This window comes from Carcharodon carcharias, chromosome 2, assembly GCF_017639515.1.
Source record: "Carcharodon carcharias isolate sCarCar2 chromosome 2, sCarCar2.pri, whole genome shotgun sequence".
In the NCBI taxonomy this organism is placed as follows: domain Eukaryota; kingdom Metazoa; phylum Chordata; class Chondrichthyes; order Lamniformes; family Lamnidae; genus Carcharodon; species Carcharodon carcharias.
Genome location: NC_054468.1, coordinates 152601280 through 152624491, shown reverse-complemented (window position 1 = coordinate 152624491; position 23212 = coordinate 152601280). Strand labels below are relative to the sequence as shown.

The following is a 23212-nucleotide window of genomic DNA, read 5'->3' as shown; positions in this document are numbered from 1 at the left end:
TGAAGTCTGCTTAAACCGTCAATTCTAGGTGTAAAATGGTAATTTACAATATGCGATGATGTAGTTTGTGGGTTTGCATCTCAAACAGCCCAGATTCCAACTTAAGTTTTGCTGTTACACGGGGGCAAAAAGAAATCTGATAATGTCCCTCAACTTCTCACAGCTGCTACCTCAAATGTGGTACAGGATTTCTTAATCTGTCCTCCTGCATGGGAAGTCAAGAGGTGAGAAGGGAAAGACATTTTAGCAGAAAGTATTGTATATCATAACAAATCACTCACTGAAAGTAACATTCAAAATATAGGATATTAAAAGACTTTATTAAGTTTGGTCAGTACAGGTGAGGGATTTCTGGGAATAGTCACAGAATATGCATTACACAGGAAATAACTCTTGCCTAGAAACTGGGTAACAATATACACTAATTCTTTAACACAATCTTTTCACTGGGCAAAATGTACACATATGCATGGTGGAAAAAATGTCTCTGTAGTTAACAAACTACACAGACTCCCCAAACCTGAATATGGCAAGTACAACATCCAAACTCCCTTTGGAAAAGTAACTACTGCAATTGGCAAGCTTACATAATCATCACATACATTTGGTGCAACCTTCTTTTGTTGCAGGACTGTACGACACAGTTGTGGTAGTATGCCAATAGCTTTTCACTGGAGTCCTAGATGTACACAGGAGACCCAGTTTTATACAGCTTTTCTCCCCAATGTTAAAGTTGTAGTAATACATTTTATTCAGATGAAATCATATAAAAATAGCTGAGGTCTACATGTATCAACATCCTTTCAGCAACAGCCAATGCAATATGATGCTTTAAAAAAATTTAAACAGTAGCAACAGTTTTACAAGAAAGCAAAAACACAAAAGGCTGAATTTTAAACAAAATTACACACTAGCTTCAACAGTCACTGGACAGCCATCAGCCAAATGAAATTACACTATATAAAAAAGACTGCAGACAATGCCCATTAAGTGTTACAAAACCGACCCCTGTGTGCTGACTGAGTCCAACCCATTCTGAATGTGACGGGAACCCATAGTTCTGGTACCTTTCACAACAAATGGTTTATCTTCCTGAGGGTCATTGATGGAGTCTGTGTCATTTGAGTGCTGAGTAAGAGAGTTCTCACTACCAGTGGGGGAGTCTACACTCTCATATCCAGCACCTAGCTGATACATGTTACTGCTGCCTGCTCGGTCCAACCTTTCTTCGCTGTGGTTTGAAAGTTTATTCCCACTGCCAGGAGATGACGGGAAATCATCCTCTGTGCTGCTTAATTCTCTGTAAAGATTAGTCTTGTCTTGAAAGGCAGCTGCCGCTCTCCCTTGTGGGGATGAATCACCGTTGGTTGGTCCATTCACCAGTCGACTGCAGTCTTTAGCAATACTTTCCCGTTGTGCAGAAGGCTCAGGGGCTGGAGTCCTACTGGTGCCAGAGAGTAACACCTGATGATGCTGCTGTCCTTGAAGTTGAGCCAGCTGCTGGCGTGCCTCCTTCAGCTGCTGCTGCAGAACCATGATAGTGCTTTGCATCCCTTCCACCTCCTCATCAAGCTGGATAATGAAATCATTCAACTCTACACAGAAATATAAAAATTCAGTAAATGGGAATTGAGAATCTTTTGCAATTTAGAACATTTGTAAGAGACTGCAATATTTATTGCAGAAAACCCTTGTACATTAGTTTATCTGCATATAATTGTGTTCCAGTAAAGTTGAAAGAAATGTTAAAATTGAACAAACGAAAAATGTCATGATACTTTAAATGCAATTAAAATGTCAGTGATTTTCTGCTGCAATGCAATGTAAATATTTCTCCGGATTACTAAATATTCAAACAGCTTCCAAAAGCAATCTTCAATTTCAGAGTGTTTCTATTACCATTTTCTTCAAAAAAATTGCACTTGCCAACATGATTAGAAGCAATAACGTCACTGCATGTTCCAACTATATATGGCTAAAGCAAAATTATTAACAATGAATTACTGTATTACAATGCATGACCATTTCACATACCTGTTAAAATACCAAGCAAAAACTGTGGAAAGCAAATGCTTAACTATCAGGTCTCTCTGTAAAACAAGAATGCTTAAGTTGCAGTAAGGAACCCAGGATGCCATGCTAACTCAAGGCTTCCAATATTCTGTATGTATCCCAAGCAGCTGATACTAACAGATCTGATTTAGAATTACTCTACCAATGAGCCAGTAGCCACTTCCAAACATCCAGAATTCAAACAATGCAGAAACAAAAGTGCAAACAGGATGGAGCTTCCTGATCTGAATACTCGGAGCTGTGGGCCACACATTTCTCACAGTTGTAGTTTTGACCTCTTGGTAATTAAATTTCCTTTCAAGGATCGCAAGTTTAATTTTTAAAGTCGGAAGTGTGTGGGGAAGTGTCATTAAAAGCCTTCTATGCAACGTGAAGTATTATCTATTCAAGCAACATCTGCCTCATTGAAAATTGTTCAAATTCCAAACAATAGCTGACCCCAATCTGCAGCAACAATTGCATCTTTTTCTTGATACAATTAACGAGTTACATTGCATTGCTTATCTGGGTTTTTTAAAAAAAATGTGATTACTTTCAGGGCTCAGTAAGAAAGTTCAGGATATTTCTCTTAGAAATTTTACTTCCACATTTTCCTCAATCAGGATATTTAAATAAATCTGGACAACACACTGTACACAAAACAATCAGCTCAAAGTGGCTTGTGTTTGAATTAAATGAAATTAGTTGAGTTTGAATTGAAGCAATGTGTTCAGACAACCCAAAGTATTGCAGAACTCTTTAGCAGAGCTACAGAACTCAGTAAGGTGATGTAAGAACAATGGCAGAGATAACACAGAATACGCTACAGAAGGACATCATGTTGAGAGACATTAAATGAGTATTTTTCATTGGTTGTCATATCAAAATAAAAAGGGGGTAGTACAGAAATTGAGTAGGATAAACAAAAAAAGCAACGCAAACATTAGAAAAGTCACCCTGCTCAGATGGGATGCATCTTCAGTTGCCGAGGTAAAGGTGGATGCTGTGGAAGCTCCAGCCACAATCTTCCAATCCTCCTTAGAATTGCAATTATTACTTACACAAAAAACAATGAGAGGGTTAAAATTTGGCAACTACAGGCCAGTCAGTCCAATATCAGTGGTGGGTAAACTTTTAGAGACATTAATCTGGGACAAAATTAATAGGCACTTGGAAAAATGTGTGCTGATAAATGAAAGCCAGCACAGATTTGTTAAAGGGAATTAAAGCGTAATATCTAACATTGGACATCATACTCCACCTGGGACCCGACAAATGTTATAAGTCTAGCAATCATTGTTTTTGTACTCAATGCCTCTATTTATAAAGGCAAGGATTCCGTGTGCCTTTTGCAACAGCCTGCTAACTTGTCCTGCCACTTTAAAAAAAAATTATTTCATGAATGTCACTGGCAAGACCAGCATTTGTTACCCGCCCCCAACTGCCCTCAAGAAGGGCACCTTCTTGAACAGCTACATCCAACAGGTACACCCACAGTGCTGTTAGGGCACACCAGGATTTTGAACAGTGAAGGAATAGTGATATAGTTCCAAGTCAGGATGGCTTGGAGAAGAACTTTCAGGTTCCCATTTGTCTGCTGCCCTTGTCCTTCTAGGTAGCAGATCTCCCAGGTTTGGAAGATGCTGTCAAAGGAGGCTTAGCGAGTTGCTGCAGTGCATCTTAAGAGTACACACTGCAGACTGCTTTGTTCTAGGTGATGTTGATCCGCGACTTTTGTTGGAGCTGCACTCAAAGGCAAGTGCAGAGTAATCCATCACACTTCTGCCTTGTGCCTTATAGATAGTGGACAGACTTTGGGAAGACAGGTGGTGAGTGTCTTTCTGCAGAATTTCCACCTCTGACCTACTCTTGTAGCCACAGTATTTCTACAGCTCGTCAAGTTCAGTTTCTGGTCATGTAACCCTCCCAGGATGTTCATTGTAGAGTAAAGTGTTATCAGAAGCATACATGATGGTCTGGAACTTGGCTGGTACAGTTTAGTTTCTGGTCAATGGTAACCTCCGGGATGTTGATTGTGGAGGATTCAGCAATGGTAATGCCATTGCATGTCAAGGAGTGATGAGTTAGATTCGTTCCTGTTGGAGATGGTCATTGTCTGGCACTTGTGTGGCACAAATGTTACTTGCCACTTGCCAATCCAAGTCTGAATGATGTCCAGGTCTTGCTGCATATAGTCACAGATTGTCCCAGGACTTGTGAATGGTACTGAATGTTGTACAATCATCAGCAAACATCCCTACTTCTGACCTTATGATGTGCACACAGTCATTGATGAAGCAGCTGAAGATGGTTGGGCCGAGGACACTACCCTGAGGAGCTCCTGGAACTAAGATGATTGGCCTCCAGCAACCACCTTCTTTTGTGCTAAGTATGAATCCAACTTAAAATATTTATATACATCCCCAGGTTTTTCCTTTCCCACTTTTCCTTTAAAATATTACCATTGAGTTTTATATTGCCTCTCCTCATTCCTCTTGCCAAAATAAATCACGTCAGATCATCCAACTTAATGTCTAGGTTGACACTGCCTCATCAGTCCCACAGGGTTCAATTTTACTAATGTCTGACATTTCACCAGCACTTCTGAAAAGTCCATAATTAGTGTTGATTATTTATTATATTCCTCCATGTAACCATTAATTTTGTCCTGCATTATGGTTACTAGAAGTTGCCCCAACGTCGACATGAGGTTGACTACCCTGTCATTATCTGGTTTATTGCTTCATTGCTTTGTACAGGGTGCAACAATACAATGTTCCAGCCCTTCAAAACCACTCATACCCCCAAAGCATGGAAGGATTGACAAAAAGCCCTCCACTATTTCCAACCTCCTCTCAGCTGCCTGGATACATCCCATGTGGATTAGGTGGCTTCGCTACTGGGGTCACTGCAAACCATTTTAAAACATCGTCAATTCAATTTTATGCCACCAATTCTTTAATCTCCCATTTTTACAGTAACGGGGTAGCGTCCTCTTCTTTACTGAAGAGGGATTCAGAATACTCAATTAGATACCTGTCATGCCCTCTGCTGAAAAGGTTTCTTCGCAGGTCCTTAACATGCCCCACCTATCCTTTTGACTATCCCATTACTCTCAAGTTTATAAACATCTTTAGGATTCATTGAAACATAGGAAATAGGAGGAATAGGCCATTCAACTCCTCAAGCCTGCTCCACCATTCAACAAGGTCATGGCTGACCTTCTATCTCAATGCCGTTTTCCTGCACTATCCCTTCTAGTCAAGCATTTTCCCTTCTCCTTTCCGAAAAAATACTCTAGACTTGATATTGTGATCACTGTTTCCCCAAACGCTCTCCCATTGAAATGTGCTACACTTCATTCTCCAGAACAAGATCCAGCATTGATTATTTCTTCATTGGACTGGAAACATATAGATTAGGAAAGTTTTCCTGCAAAACTTTGAGGAATTCCTCCCATGCCTTGCCACCCCCGTATATATTAGTGTTCTCATTAATCTAGTGCTTTTAAATGTTTCTAAGATTTGCCTGCAAATTTACTTCTCCATCTCCTGCCCACTTTTTGGTAGTCTTTACGACACACCTAGCAACTTATCTACTCCTTCACTCGAACCAAACAGACTCTGTGAACCCTCTAGCACGATTCCTTTCCAGGGCTGTACCAGTATCTTTGACCAATACTATCACTCTGTCTCCTTTTCTTCCTTTCCTATTTCTCTTGAATACATTGCAGCCAGTAATGTTTAGTTCCCATTTTTGCACTTGTTTCAGCTGGGTTTCTGTTGTTGCATTATATCAAACAGTAATTCTGCTTGTAGCTCACCAACCTTATTTATCATGCTCTCTTCAGTTAAGTACATGCACTACAAACCTGCCTTGCCTCTCTCCTGTCTGGTCCCTTCTATTTCCAGACCACTCTTTGCCTCTCCCAGTCCTTTATAAACCTTCATTTCTCCTATCTGATGTTTCATCCTGGTTTCCTTAAAATTAGATTAAAGCCTCTTCTCACCACTTGTTAACCAAATATAAATGATAAGTCGAGTGATTTGAGTCACAGATAATCAAACTAAATTTGCTCGTTCAATTTAATCAATTTACAGTGTCTTCATGCTTAAGTGGAGCAATATGGATTACCCATGTCTTCTCTGCTACTCTTGTGACCGCCATATGCAGTCCACTCTTCTCTGACTCAAGTGGCTGCTCTTCATTTAAGAGCCTATAGAGCAAATGTCAGCAGTCTTATTTTAACATGCATGCCATCACAATCTGGCTTGATCCTCTCTCAGCCCAAGTCAACACATTGATTTTCTCAGTAGGAATCCCTGAATACCAATCAAGACTGTAGTTCCAATCCAAGCCATGAGGTTACTGAGGCCATTTACTGCCCATCTAACTTGGCAAAAACTGGGGATCCAAAGTCTACATATCTTGGAATTCCATCAGATGTACAGACTTAGGCATTGAGCACTCCATACCCAGGTTTTAAAGACAAGCCTTAAATTTCTGCTTAAAACAAAGGCTTTTTGTTCAAAGACTTGGTAAGAGTAAGCACACTAGACCTTGCAAACAAGCCTATCTCAGCATAAAATTTGTTAACAAATCCAAATTCTTAAGTGAGGCTACACAGAGGCGAGCCCAAAAGAACACACATGGAAACCAAAAGGACCCATTTCTGCAAAATAGATTGAGATGGTTATCAGTCACTGGCTACACATGCAAAATTTGTGTGCATTCACTCTATGTTTACTTTTCTAAAATTCTCATTTAGATTCTATTATTTCTACCTCAACAGCACTTGTGATAAAGAACCATGTTTAACAACCTGAGAAAATATTCTTTCCTTCTTCCAGTAATGAAATAGTCTATGCCTATCTATGAAGATTAAGTAATTGCACCTCTCGGTCCTTAACACTCCTTTACTTTCGAGAATCCTATCTTTTTAAGGTATGCCCTTCCCCCCTCCTAAAAATATATTTCACATACCTGTATGTTGTATTTATCTGCCCACTCTGTCAACTCGTGTCATTTTTTGGTCAACTTTCCTATAATTTTCTTTTTTGATGAAATGCCTCTTATGCCTATATCAAAGCCATTTATACAAGTGGAACTTAAAGAGTACCCAGGTTGGAACCCAGGGCATACCTGTCTCTCATCTCTCCAATCCAAAAAAAAAACATTTATTCACCCTTGAAGGAATCATATTTGACTTGAAACTTTAACTCTGTTTTCCCTCTTCACAAATGCTGCCAGACCTGCTGAGTATTTCTAGTATTCACAAGTCTTTTGTTTTTATCTAATCACCATTACTCTTGCTTTCTAGCCCGCAGTCATCTTACTGATTAATGCAACTACAGTGCTTTTAATATAGGCAATCATTTTTCTAACATGCCTCTCATGTGACATTTATAGGCTCTCCTGAAAATTAATTTGTGACATGCATTATGTTCCCTTTATCTAACTAACATAGTCAAAAAAAGTCAAGCATGACCTCCGTTATAAATCTTTGCTTTTCCCAACTTATCATTCTATTTCTGACCTATAGCCATTGTTAGAGATCTGAAGATCCCTGCAGAAGCATACCCACAATGCAATAAGTGCAATTGTGTTTATGAATGGCTGTGAAACCATGAGACTTCCACTTTCTTGGTGTGCCATTTTGGCAAAACATGATGGCAAGTAAGTTTCTCTTTAATTAGGCTGAAATAATGGTCTTAAAATACACAATAGTATAATGTTTTTAAAAATAGTCTCCTTGCAGTACTTTAGCATAATAAAAGATTTTCTTTTAAAAAAAACTCCCTTTCATGTTTCTGAGTTATGCAGCATTTCTGACCACTGGCATAATAGGCTGTCAAGTGGTTCCCCATTCTGGGAAAATGCCAAGCTTCAGCTCAATAAAATCAATACTTCTCTCAAGATCAAGAATTCACAATACATGCAAGCCATTACTTTGTACAGCTTCACTGAATAGCAACTTAAAAAGCTTGATTTTATATAATTATATTTATCTATCTAAAAGTACAAAAGTAATGATAATTCTATACCAAGTTCTGCAAACAGCAATTGGATGAAGTTGGTAAGGGAGGAATGTTGGCTTCCTGCTCTCCTTTGAATAGCATCATATGATCCTTCATCTCTAATTTAAAGTAATTTAAGGGATTATCCATCATAACAATGCAGCACTCCCACAGTACTGGATTATGGGTTCAAGTCCTAAAGTGGGCTTGAACTTTCAACCTCTGACTCAGAGGAGTGTTATCAAACTAAACAAATTGATGTATGTTTTATTAATGAGCGCAAAATTTTTGTAGAAAACAAATTGGAACTAAACTTCAAACAACAGCTTATATTTATATTGTACCTTTAATGTAGTAAAGCATTCCAAGGCACTTCACAGGCATTATGAAACAAAATATGACATCAAGTCATATAAAAAAAATCAAGTCAGATGAACAGAAGCTTAGTAAAAGAGAAACGTGTCAAGGAGTGTCTTAAAGGAGGGAAACAAGGCAGAGGGGTGAAGGGAGGGTATTCCAGAGTTTAGGGTTGAGGCAACTGAAGGCACAGCCACCAAGGTGGAGTGATTAAAAATCAGGCTGAAGAGACAAGAATAAGGGGAGGACAGGTAGCAGAGGGCTGTGGGGCTAGAAGAGATTAAAGGTAAGGATGGGTGAGGCCATGAAGGGATTTGAAAACAATGATCAGAATTTTAAAATCAAGACATTGCTTGACCGGGAGTCAATGTTCATCAGCAAACACAGGGCTGATAGTTAAAAGACACGGGCAGCAGAGTTTTGGATGACAAGTTTATGTAGGGTGAAATGTGAAAGACCAGCCAGAAGTCGGGTGGTATAGTCAACTCCAGAAGTAACGAAGGTATGAATGAGGATTTCATCAGATGAGCTTAGACGGGACAGAGTCAGGCAATGTTGCGGAGGTAGATATAAGCGGTCCTAGTGATAGCACAAATTAGATCATGAGCTCATCAAGCTCAAATGTGACACCAAGGTCTAGAGCAGACACTAATCTCAGATTTTTGCCAGAGGCAGGGATGCAAGTTGACAGCTAGGGAACAGAGTTTGGAGCAGAGACCGAAAACAATGGCTTCAGTCTTCCCATTTTAATTCAAGGAAATTTCTGCTCATCCAGTTCTGGATGTCAGATAAGCAGTCTGATGGTTCAGCAACAGTGGAAGAGTTGAGAAAGGTGTTCTCAATGTACAAAAAGCACACCTTGTGTTTTATACTTTGCAAGTCAGTCCCATTGCAGATACTATAACAACACTCATTAATACTGATTAAAATTACAAACCAAAAACTGCTACTCCTAAAGAATGCATTTTCTCACAATCAAGAACTCAGTGGTCAACTCTACTCACCATCTTGACTGCTTTTGAGCTCCTCACTGTATTTCTTCTGTAAAGCTAATTCAGCCTCCAGCTGTGCAATGCGTCCCTGGGACAGCTGTCTTCCCAATTCTTGGTTTTCCTGAATTAACATCCGACACTTGGCCATCAGCTTTTTTCCCGTTTGGCTGTAAAGACAGACACTTACCATCACAGAAGGAAACGACAGTTCTTCATAAAGTGGAGATCATCACACATGATCACATGCTATTAAAACCCAACATTTCTAGCCCACTTTATTTCAAGCCACTATGGCTTGGGAACTTCCATTTTAAATGCATGATATTTTCAAACCCAGAGTAAAAACATTCCTATTTAAATGCTTTTCATTAAATCATTTTTTTTTAAATAATAAAGTGATACTCTGGAAGAAAATGTCAGCTAGTTCCTGCAGGATTTTAGTTGTGACGTCGAACCTATATGGAATTAAAATACCCAGAGATCTCATTCATAGTAGTATATGGATAGTCAACAAAAAGCACAAGTTTACAGCAATGAAACTCTGATCTCAGGGAAGATCAGAGAAGCATCAATGTATGAAAGAAACAGCATCAACTGAATTCATAATTATTCAAAGCTCACAGATGCTCTGCGGGATGTGGTAGGTAGGCATTCAAACCAACGGGTCCCAGGCTTGATCCCATGGCTGCACTGAGCTAGCTGATTTTAGCCAAGGCAGCACTAGGTTACTAAAAATATGGCAAGTGCCTCAGTGTTTTTGGAGGGAGCCTAGGGAGTAATCGGCCTTGAGCTCCCACCAGTAATATATAACACAGTAAACCCTGCTGAAATGGGCCCGATATACACTGGGGGAGGACAGGAGCAGGTTTAGACTTGGCTGTGATGCCTCCAATGATCAAATTGCCTATCAACACACAGGAAAATTAAAACTTCAACCCAAGTGGCCTAAGAGCTGCTAGTGCATTTGAACTGCACCGCAAGCAACAGTTATGCAATTTAAAAGGGAGAAAAACAGAACGCAATTGCATCTCCAGATGACCCAATACAGGTCTGAGATTTTAAAACTGGCAATGGTCCCATAGTGGATTTAACACAAAAAGAGGCATTGAGAAAGTAATAAAGTACCAAAAACAGTGATGAAATGTCCAAAGTTTGTTGAACTGGTTGACAAAGACGACCAAAAACTGCACGTTACAAAACAGTGGTAACAGCCTTTATGACTTTAAAGGTGGACTTATTTTAAATCCATGCAAGTATACCTCAAAACCACAAAGTTTAAGACAGGAACCAAATACAGTGCTGACAATTTTGGAAGCACAGGAACTGGGTTCACATTCATCAATGACAGATCACTGTGCAGAAATGTGCATTGTATAGGTAGGATAGAATGAAGATAGTCAATGCATAATAATGCAATTCTATTGTCTCCTACACCTCCAAGAAAAATAAAAGCACAACCATACCCTCAAGTGATGGTGTGGACCAGAACAGTGCATGGGCCTAAGTTTAAATGTTAAATTAAATCTTATATGAATCAGACTGATATGAAATTATATTAATATATGCCTATTCCCACCGGATTTAAAAATAGGAATCAAATTAACTAAATTGCCGATGAAACACATACTTCTAATCTCCCTTAGTAATGCTGATTTTTAAGGAACTGATATATTGTTGAAATCATATCCATCACCACTTTAACAGTCCTTCTGAAATACTTTTGTAAGAAAGATTTATGTCGTGGCCTGAACTTGATCTCAGACCATCCGTGATGTTGCCTGTTGCAGTTTCTCTTCTATGTTTTGAAATGGTACGCATTATTAACAATTGACGCATAATGACATAAACAGCCACATTTACCTACACAATTCTTATTTTACAAAACACATCTGAACTGCAACACAAATGATTAATGAAAAAAATTTGAAAGCTTTACAAACTCATAAAACCCCAAATGCTATTTTGTTGACAGAATTTAAGATATGCCCATCTCTGCAATGCCCAGATGAGATTTCCCACATGATCAATAATCAGAAAAAAAATTGAAAACTGGGGTTCAAATGTTCTGACTCTTTGGAATGTGCATTAAAATGGATACAATTATATTTCTTTGTAAAAAGAGCATGGCATGTGCTTTTAATAAATGGAGGTTCAAAGGAAAACCAACGATCTATTTCGCAATAAACTTAATTTGAAATATTCATTCCACGGACTTGAATAAATCTCTACCAGTTTGATCTTTCAACTTCACTGGTACAGACAATTATCCTGATGCAACACAAAACATTTCACTAAACAAGAAATTTAGTTTTGCAGTTTTAAAAGTGCAAGAACGTTCCTTTTTACTGAAACAGGTAGATCATCTTGCAGTATTGAAATAAACTACACAGAATACTGTATAATTAAGACTGATATGCCCCACAATATGAAAATAAGAAAATAGGGTTAGACTTTTATCAGCAAATTGCACTGTGAACTTTACAATGAGCAGTTGGAAAAACATCAAAATACATTAAAAAAAACTACAGTTTGGGGACTTCAGTGTAGATTTTCTCCCTCCCTGTGTCAGTCACCAGGATAGTTTGAATTTCACAGTGTTAAAAATTCTCAAACAGTCATTATTACATATCACCTGGAGCTGCTCCAAACTTCCGTTTTTTGAAAAAGGCTGCCATCTAAATTTTGCTTATGAAGCAAATATCCAATTGAGGGATTTTATTTATGGAACTGGGAGCTCCCAAACTGGTTCAGAAAAAACTGTTGATAAAGCAAGTGGTGTGGTGCACATACTTTAGCACCCCATTTCCATAAATAAAAACAAAGTATCCCAAACTTGGCATGCTTAGCCGAGGGATGAAGAATTGAGCAATTTAGGATTTAGTGAACAATTGCTGTCACTGTTTGAAATCAGGTCTAGATCTAACTTTCATATTGCACCCAATTAGTCTGTTTAGATCACAACAGCCAGGATAAGCAACTGATTTCGATAAAGCACTATATAAAGAAACACCAGGATTTATATGATATTGAAACCTACTTGTAACATATTGATTACAGTTACATACCAGACAGATTTTCTGAAATGTATATGAAGGATGTCAATTGGATAAGTTGTCTCATTCAACTGGAAGGGCACGATATCACCTTTCAGCTCCAACAGATGTGTTTTAATATTTCTCCACCAACGACAAAAGATCTTTCAATACAGGAAAATCAAATTTTCCCCAAAGTAACATTTTATCTGGTGCAAACCTTTAGATGTTACAACAATCACTTGCAATTTCTAGAATAAAACTAAATTTCAATACACTTGGGTTCTACAACTGCACAGTTGTGTTTCCAGATAAGTCACTGATGGCAACACTTCAGAAATAAAATGCCCAGTACAAAAATGGCATGTTTTGAAAAAAAAAACAACATTACCTCCAATAGTTAGCCAGTGGAAGGGGTTTAAATTTCACTGACAAAATACTAACCAAACAGTTAGATTTCAACTTTTCCGCTTACATTTATAAGACTGCTCACAGTTTGGTACATACAAGTTGGTTAGTTAATGAAGTTAAAGAAACCATAACCACAATAGAGGGAATGTTGCATCAGAATGAATCAATATGAAAATATGGCTTTGTAAATTAAACGCTACATAAGAGTTGATGGCCAGTTCAAAAAAATTATTGAAACCTTTGACTGTGCTCTAAAGTCACTTCAATCTTTTTCAACTCTTGACAGTTCACCGTGAACAAGCAGGAAGTCTTCAGTCTTACACCAAATTGACTTCCAATGTCTATTGGTCACTAGCGCAACGTTTGGAGTGCAGGGCATTCCATTACTTTAAGCGAATTTACACGAACAACTCAATTCAGGCTCAGTGTCTGAGATGAGAAAAGCTATGTTCTCTCCTCCAAACTCAGACTGCAAACTCAGCCACCAGAAACAGTGTGCAGCAGACTTTACACTCTTTTTTGCAGAAAAGTGACTTCTTTTCCTCCCTTTATTTTCTTCTATAAAAACCAAATTTCAAGTGTCTAAACTGGGCAAGAATTTTTTTTTTTGGTTGGATGCAGGCCCACTCTTCAGAACAGTCCGACTCCTGCAGGCCTCTGAAGTAGAAGGGGAAAAAAGCTGAAACAGAACGTTCATCTGACAATGTTTTACATTAAGCATAACAAGCTGAGTAGTAAATGAATCTGGATTTTTTTTTTGCTCAAAGGCTGAGGCTGTCTTGCTCTGTTAAGAGAGTACTTGGCCATCCCACCATACATTCTTGCAGTGGGACTGTCAGGGAGGTCTTGACTGGGGAGTATTTTGTTTGTTTACCTATCAGGTGTAAACTTCCAGGCACTCAGTTCATTTTGGGCTTGTTCCAGTTTGTCTTTAGTCTGTTCCAGTTCAGTCTTCATTTTAAGGAAAAACAAGTTAATAGCAGGGTCAACCAAGGTGGATCGGAGTTGAGCAGCACTGGGCAGTTGAACTTGCTTGAGGTACTGGATCTGGTTCTGTTAGAAGCAAAAGTTATATGGTCACCAAAGAGGCATCATCTTAGTGCACAATACTGATGTACCAATAAGCAGGATGTTAATACCTCTCCAATGCCGTCTTACACAAACTGCTAGTTTTAAGTTTTATTTCCCCCAGCCAAAATGTTCATCCCTTCTCTCCACAGCAACAAGCCTTCAGAAGCCACGTGCTTTGCAACAGTAACCATGCTTTGCCATACAAGGGGCTACCTGAACATACATAGGGAAGTTGAAAAGGAAGACGAGTAGCCCAGTCTTGTGTTACCTCACATCCAAACACAGTTTCCTCCATGGTCCCTGATCCATGAAGTATGACACAATACACATCTACCCTTTGAACCATCATGAGCCCACAAAATGTTTACCATAGATCAGTAATCAAGTTAACGTACATGTAGCGGTTGTATGGCTGCAATCAAGGACATGGATATATATATAGTTACTGAGATACTCAAATAAGTTGTGCAGTTAATAGGAAGTCAGCATTTTCCTCTGTGGGATTGCTCAAGATGTACAGTAGAAATTTAAGATGTGGATTGTGGTAAGTTTTGATCAGCTGGGAAATAGTTAATCAGAAAGAGAGACAGATTGCATGAGATACATGTATGGTACTTGCACATAACCATCTGATATACATATTTTTTTACACAAGTCCGAAAAGAGCAACATTGCCACAGATGGCTGTGGAGGCCAGATCTTTGAATGTATTTAAGACGGAGATAGATAGGTTCTTGATTGGTAAGGGGATCAAAGGTTACAGGGAGAAGGAGGGAGAATGGGGTTGAGAAACTTATCAGCCATGATTGAATGGCAGAGCAGACTCGATGGGCTGAATGGCCTAATTTCTGCTCCTATGTCTTATGGTTCAGCAGAGCGAAATGTTCACTTAACAGAAGAGGCTGGTTGAGAATCAGCTCCTTTCATTATATAGGACAAATACGGCTGTATCTTGTACTTCTGCCAACAGCTTCCCGGTTGAAAATGACTCCTGTGGTTAAGGAAAGCCAGCTGCCGATTTCAGTTGCTGTTATTTGTTAAGCACTTGCGCATGCATAAACTAGTAAGTACAAAAAAACCACATAAAATCAGTCAAATGTTATTTATTTTCACATATCTTAATTTTCTTTCAGGAGTTTGTATTTTCCTGCATATTAAAATACTGAGAATAGCAGGTCTGATGTATCCTTAAACAACTGAGAGGTAACAAGCAGATTATAAAAAAATACAAGATATTGTGGGAATTTATACTGAAATACCATTTGATCTCAGGTTCCACATAATAGACATTCACGCAAGCAAAGTTCAATTTTTATTACAATTTTAACTTTACAGCAACAGAAACAAGGGATATCCACATGTGCTCCTTGATCTCCGTAGTCAACCCCCCGAAACCATTTTCTGCCACGTGCGCTCCTGCAACTATATCTTTTGTATCACAGCTCAACGGAGTTGCACTTGTCGGTTTAATCTGGATCAACTCCAAGACAACATATAAAACAGTCTTTTGCTTCAGAAATTGAAGGAAACCTCTAGCCAAACTCAATGCTGACTTAAAGAAAAAAGTTTACATCTTGTTCAGCTGTATGATCCTGCTGCCAGTTCAAATACTGCTGTCAATAAGGATAAAGTAGCCACTGAACTCAATGTATCTGTTGCCATGTATCTTGTTTTTAGATGAATCTTGCTTGAATTCAAAGCAGTGGTGCTTGGGATACTTGATGTCATTGGCACTTGAGCAGTTTATTGCACTGTCCATACCCCATTTCAGATGCACCCTGCAGCAACCTTTGAACTGTGGATCCTATACAACATTTTGTTAGCCACTATACCACACAAAAAACATTTTGGCTTCCCATCTAGCTTATTGTTGATAATACCAAGCCAGGTATCAAGCAAAGTAGCTGTGTGACAATATAAAACACCAGTTAATTCTAGTGTGTTCTGCTGGTCACAATACAAATGACTTCACAGCCTTTTAATATACATTAAAACATTTCCTGCTTTATGTCAGTTAGACTCCACTAGTGTGATACAAAGGCTCAATTATCAGAGCTATGAAAACTACTTCTGTTACCTGTGACATTTCTCTAACTTGTGGGTCCAGTTCAGTATCATACACCTTCAATTAAGATCCAATATTAAGAGTGCGCTGCACTCAAAGGACAAACTACATGTCATGATAGTTCAACTTTAGCAAGCCAGCCATATTTTCACAATCCAACTGCCTCAAAATGTGTATAACAAAAATGAGGAAACATATCGCAAAGGAAAAACAAATGCAAAAAATACAGCATTCCCAATATATGAATCATTTCACAAGACATCAGGTGACGTTTGCCATATACGTAATAGAAATTACCGGAACTAAGTATCACCAGTTCTAATTAAGCACTCAAAACGAATGTAGATTCCTGCATGGATTCACTCACCGCATATCTATTGAATTAGGGATGTGGAGAAAGAATTTCATTTCAAAAGATTAGGCAACTAAAGTTTATGCATTATAACTATCATTGGTGATTTAAACCACTTCCAACAAAATAACTCATGTTTTGATAGCTGTTTTGGAGTTGACAAGGCATTTCAAAATTACACCAAATCCACATGCTTAAGCCATAGAGCTGGATGGTATTGCATCACTGCTCCGGGCCTAGCCTGCCATTCTTTTCTCAAATAATGCTCATCATCTTATTGTGTATTGGGTTATCATTTGCAGATCAGAGAGAAGAATAGTATAAAAACCGGAATCAACAGGAATCTAAACACCAAGTACTAATTTGTTAAACGAAATATGATAATTCATTAATCTGAGGCACAGTCTACAATGTTTATAGTAAGTGTATTGTTGTTAACACAATTCGCCTGCAATAAGCAGATAACAAAAATCTTGAAAATGTAAATTGTGATGTTAAAAGATGAAACGGGTACACATCAGATGACATTTAATGAAAAAGTGCAAAGCATTTTGGAAGAAAAAATGAAATGCAAAATAAATCAAACTATACAATTTTAAAAGGGGTTGCGGGAGCAGAGAAACCTGCTCACATACACAAATCATTGAAGATGGCACACACTTATATGTAGGGAACATGATTTTGATGATACAAAATTTGGGTGAGTCAGGAGGAGAGCTGTAAACTGCACAAAGAAATCAACAGACTGGGCAGGTGGGCAGAAAAGTGGCAACTTGACTTCAATCAGAAATGCATTTGTGAACAACAAACAAGGCAAAGGCATACAAAATAAATGACAGGATATTGAGAAATGTAGAGAACAGAAGGACCTTGAAGTGCATGTCCACAGATCCCTGGAAGTCAGACAGGTAGATAAGGTAGTTAAGGCAGCATATTTTTTTAGCTGCAGCATAGAGAATAAGAGCTGGTAGGTTATGGTAGAACAGTATAAAACACTAGTTAGACCACAGCCAGAGTACTGCATGCAGTTCTGGCCACTGCATTGTACAGGAATAATATGATCACACTATTGGGTACAGAAGAGATTTATGAGGATTTTGCTGGAAATTTTGTTTACAATGAAAAATTAAATAGGTTGGGGTTGCTTTCTTTGGAACAGAAGCAGCTGAGGGCAGATTTAAATGAAGTCTGTAAAATTATAAGAGGCCTAAATAGAGTGAATAGAAGGACCTATTTCTCTTACCAGAGGAGTTAATAACAAGGGGGCATAGATTTAAAATATGGGGTGTTGCGGAGAAATTTTTTCACCCAGTCTGGAACACTCTGCCAGAAAGGGTGTTAAATGCAGAAACCTTAATTGCATTTTAAAAAATAGTTGGGTATGCACCTGAAGTGCTGAAACCTACAGGGATACAGACCAACAGTTGGAAAGTGGGATTAGGCTGGTTAACTTCTTGGCCAGCTGAGGTCCTATGGACCAAATTGCCTCCTTCTGTGCCATAAAATTTTCTATGCTAAGTTGATACTGTGTTTTAAACAAACACATGGGAGCCGTGGCTTTACAGGGGAATAGTATACTCAAACAAGAAGTTATATTAAATTGTTATAAGTAATTGGTTTGACCTCAGCTGGAGTATTTAAAAGAAAGATGTTAAGGCCTTGGAGATTTGAGAAGAGATTTCCCTTAATGGCATCAAGGATGAGGGACTTGAGTTATATGGAGACTGGAGAAACAGATAGCTTTCTCTGTTCCAAGGAAAACAATGACAAGATTTAAAAGAAGTTCACAAGTATGAGTTGGTGTAATAAGGTAGATAAAAACCAGAAAAGACAGATTAAAGATAGGTGGCAAAAAAAAATTTCTAGGGAAGGTGACCATCTTTTTTTTCCCTCAAAGTGAGTTATGATGATCTGTAGTGTACTGCCTGAAAAGGGTGGTAAGAGCAGATTCAATGCAACTTTTTATAAAGGGAAATGGATTATATCCACTAAGATAAAAGCAACAAACTGCGGATGCTTGGATTATATCCAAGTCACCAAAAGGAGAGATTTGTAGGGGGTGGTATGGAAAGAGCAGAGGACTGGGATTAATTGGATTGCTCTTTCAAAGGACCAAAGATATGATAGGCAAAATAATCTCTCTGCTATATGATTGTATGATGGTTGGATAGTAAAACTGGCTATAGAAACCAGATACTCCAAATCTTCTACTGAAAATTATATAAAACAGGGCTTTCACTTAAGTTGTTTCAATATATTTGAAATTGATCAGGACAGCTGATAGGCAGTAACTGCCATGCACTATTCAATCTCTTCCGTTTTGTTTAATTCATTTTGCCAATAAAATGCCAGTATATTTGGGAAGATTTTAAATGCTCTCCATCCGCAACAAAACCACCCCAGCTTTGAACTTGGATTTTTATTTGTTCTTAGGATGAGAGCATTATACTCCATCCCTTGAACTACTGTAGTCCACGTGGTGCAGGTATTTCCAAGTGCTGTTAGAGGAGTTCCAGGGTTTTGACCCAACGACAGGGAAGGAAGGGCGATGTGTGGTTTGGAAGCAGAACTTGCAAGTCATGGTGTCCCCATGCATTTGCTGGAGGTTGCAGGTTTTGAAAGTGCTGTCAAAGTGCAACTAGGTGAGTTGCTGCTGGTGCTGCTACCACAGTGGAGGGAGTGAAGGTTTAATGCGGTGGATAAGGCTCCACCAAATGGGCTGCCTTGCCTTGGCTGCATGAGTGCAGCTCAACACCGTACAAGTGAAGAATATTCTACAAAATTCCTGACTTGTGCCTCGTAAGTGGTAGGTAGGCTTTTTTTTTGTTGGGGGGGGGAAAAGAGTTACTTGCCGCAGAATTCCTTGTCTCTGTTCTTGTAGCCACAGTATTTATGTGGCTGACCAGTTAAGCTTCTGGTCAATGGTAACCCCCAGAATGCCGATTTTGGGAAATTCTATTATGGTAATGCTGTTGAATGTCAAAGGGATCTTTCTTTAATTTTTCTCCCATTGCCCCTCTTGCCCAATTCAAGCTGATCTTGTCGTCAGCCTGCTCCCTTGACCCTATTCCCACTAAGCTGTTCATCACATGCCTTCTCTTCCTGATTCCCACGCTAACCGCCATTCTTAATGAGTCTCGCTCTTTCGGTGCTGCAGTCCCTTCCTTCAAATCTAACATCCCTTTCCTCCTCAATCCTTGCAAGCTAGCACCCAATTTCCTTTTCCTCTCTAAATTCTAACGGTCTGTCACCTCCCAAATCTGCCCCATTTTTCTTCATGAACTCCATAACTGAATCCCTTAAATCAGGTTTCTGCTCCTGCCACGGTTCCAAAACAACTCAAACTCACAAACGATATTCTACATGAATGTGACTGTGGTAATGAGGTGCAATACACCTCATGAGAATGAGAGCAGATTGACCAAATGACTATTACCCACTGGCTGTGTAGTACAGGCTACAAGGTTAATCAGTAGTTTAGAATAGGGCCTGATTTCAGAAGCACACATGGTGTTAGTGCTCTGTTTCTGGTGTAAATAAATAGCATGTACTTCAGCTTATATTGGTCTCTGCGTCTGCAGTATATTGTTTGCCAACTCACCCACCGGTAGATAGGTGTGCGCAATAGTGTTTGCGAGCAAAGCGACCTGACAGAAGGAACATAACTGGCAACAAGGCAAAACACAACCAGTCGATGACACCAAGGAAAGCCACGAAAATTCCACTGAAGCAAATCAGCTGTGCCTTGCAGGCCGATTCTAAGTGCAATCCTCACCATAGTCGCTGACGTTATCTCCCTCCAGTATGCCAGTTTGGCCGTATCGAACCATTTGATCAGGCCACCGATGACTGGTCACATTATATTGAATGCCTCATGTTCTTTTTGGCCAACGACATAGGGGAGAAGAGGCAGGCCTGCTCCCTTGACCCTATTCCCACTAAGTTGCTTATCACATGCATTCTCTTCTTGGCTCCCATGTTAACTGATATTCTTAATGATTCTCTCTTTTCAGGTACTGTAGACCCCTTATTGGCATGTGGCGGTAAAACATATGGCCTAATTCGTAGTCTAATGGCACCAACACCCCAGATTCCAAGAGCTTTGATGAATTGTTAAACCTTATGAAAAGCCACTTTCAGCCAAAATCCTTGGTAACAACACAGTGCTTTTAACTGAATTCGAGGTGTCACGCCCCTGCAGAGACAGACGCTTGCTATGTAGAGGCCTTGAAACAACTGACAGAGCACTGAGTTTGGGATGTTGATTAACATGTTAAGAGATTGATTAGTATGTGGGATTAACAAAGATGTCATTCAAAAAAGGTTGTTGTCAGAAACAAATTTAGACTTCAGCAAAGCGCTGGAGTTGGCGCTCGCAATGCAAAGTGGTCAGGGATTTAGAAGCAATCAAAGGAGCACAAAATGGTGCCACCTATCACGTCGGGAGGGAAGTACAGATTAGAATTTGCACAGAGGCACTGGGCTACACGGAAAGACAGTAAACAGCCACTATTAACAGACCAGCAAAAAGCAATGGTTTAACAGAGAAAGCCCACATTAGTAACTGCAGAAATGGAACCAGCCAGCCTGCAAACGAACGATAATTTGTTAGAATCGAGTGTTTCTACTGCCATCATAAAGTGCACATTGAGATATTGTGAAGACAGATTGAGGCAAAATTTTAACAAAAAGGTAGAACTCGTGAAATCCAAATAGAGAAACCAGGAGAAACAGTCAGACATTTACTCACTACACAACTTAAAAACGGGTAAAACAGAGCCAATCTACATGACAGTGGAAGTCAACGGAAAACCTATCCGGATGGAAGTGGATACAGTGGCATCCACTACAGTTACAGAGGAACATACGTTCAAGTATCTGAATGGAGGAGACTACCCATTAAATCTGGAAAATTCAGATACTAAAGATGTATACTGGTGAAGACATACGAGTAAGAGGTATATGCAAGGTTCTAGTACAGTATGGAAGCCAGTCTGTAAATTTATCTGGTAGTGGTAGCAGGAAGTCTACTTGGTTGGAACTGGCTAAATTAAATAAAGTTGGAGCGGACCGAGATTTTTCAATTCAGAACGAAAGATCTGCAAGAAATATTACAGAAATACGCCTCTGTTCAGGGAAGAGCTGAGGCAGATTCATGAACTGCAAGCTAAAATCCATGTGGATCCCAGGGCAACCCCCAGATACTTGAAGGTGAGGCCAGTCCCTTTACGAGAGAAAGTTAATGGTGAATTAGACAGGCTGTAGAGTTGGGAGTCTTACAAACCATGCAATTTTCCAATGAGCAGCATTCATAGTTCATAGGAGAGTGCGAATATGCAGGGACTACAAGTTGACTGTTAACAAAGTGGCCAGACTTGATTAGCATCCTATACCGAAAATTGATGAGTTGTACTCCAAGCTTGGTACAGGGCCTTGGTGAGACCACACCTAGAATATTGTGTGCAGTTTTGGTCTCCTTATCTGAGGAAGGACATACTTGCTATAGAGGGAGTGCAACGAAGGTTTACCCGACTGATTCCTGAGATGGTGGGACTGACACATGAGGAGAGATTGAGTCGATTAGGATTATAGTCGCTGGAGTTCAGAAGAATGAAGAGGGATCTCATAGAAACCTATAAAATTTAACAGGACTAGACAGGGTAGATGCAGGAAGGATGTTCCCGATGGTGGGAGAGTCCAGAACCAGGGGTCACAGTCTGAGGATACGGGGTAGACCACTTAGGGCTGAGATGAGGAGAAATTTCTTCACCCGGAGAGTGGTGAGCCTGTGGAATTCGTTACCACAGGAAGTAGTTGAGACCAAAACATTGTATGCTTTCAAGGAGGAGTTAGATATAGCTCTTGGGGCAAAAGGGATCAAAGGGATGGGGAGAAAGCCGGAGCAGGCAACTGAGTTGGATGATCGGCCATGATCATAATGAATGGCGAAGCAGTCTTGAAGGGCCGAATGATTTACTCTTACTCCTAGTTTCTATGTTAAGCTGGCAGGGGGAACCGCATATACGAAACTCGACAAGTCGAGCTCGAAAAGGCCTCTTGGAATTTAATGACTAACAATGCACACAGGGGCTTACATCAGTATACCAGGTTACCCTTTGGAGCTCCTCGGGTTGTGCCATTTTCCAACGGACTATGGAAAACTTACTGCAAGGTCTATCTCATGTGGTGGTTTATCTCGAAGATGTCCTAGCAACAGGACCAACTGATGAAGAACACCTGGCTAACCTGGAAGAGGTATTGAAGCATTTCACACAAGCCGGATTATGTTTGAAAAGAGAAAAATGTATATTCCAAGGAAAAAAAGTGATTTACTTGGGTCACTGGGTCGACTTGCAGGGCCTACATCCAGTATAAGACTAGGTGAGAGCATTTTGTGAGGCGCCAGCACCAAAAAACGCATAGAACTCAAGTCCTTCTTGGGAATGGTGAACTACGATGTCCGTTTTCTCCCAAATTTGTCAACAGTACTGGCTCCATTACATTGGTTACTTGAGAAAAAAGCCATAGACGGACTTAGCAAGCTCCACAACACCCGGCTTTTATGATTGTAAAGCAGTTGCTACATTCATCGGCCCTGTTGGTCAATTTTGACACAAAGGAGGAATTAATTTTAACCTGCGATGCATCCCTCTAGAGAGGAGGGGCAGCACTCACCCACCGGATGGCTCCGCACAGACCATTAGTTATATCTCAAGAACACTCAGTGTAGCAGAACGAAGAAACTCTCAAATAGAGAAAGAAGGCTTATCCATTGTATTTGGCGTTAAGAAGTTCCACCGATTCATCATTTTATCTGATCACAAGCCACTACTAGACTTGTTTGGGGAAGATAAAACAATACC

At 39.5% G+C, this 23212-nt stretch overlaps 1 protein-coding gene across 6 annotated transcripts in view; it reads right to left on the bottom strand.

The window, feature by feature from the left end:
- Nucleotides 1–301: 301 nt before the first annotated feature.
- The window catches only part of LOC121269954 (WT1 associated protein), a 64962-nt gene continuing 42051 nt past the window's right edge, over nucleotides 302–23212 (bottom strand). For all 6 annotated transcript variants that reach the window (XM_041175130.1, XM_041175152.1, XM_041175137.1 and 3 more), the window contains 3 exons: nucleotides 13736–13914; nucleotides 9431–9585; nucleotides 302–1595 (listed from right to left, as the gene is read on the bottom strand). In XM_041175130.1, the coding sequence (XP_041031064.1) occupies nucleotides 994–1595; nucleotides 9431–9585; nucleotides 13736–13914 (936 nt within the window). In that variant the 3' untranslated portion in view covers nucleotides 302–993. The remainder of the gene's footprint in view (nucleotides 1596–9430; nucleotides 9586–13735; nucleotides 13915–23212) is intronic.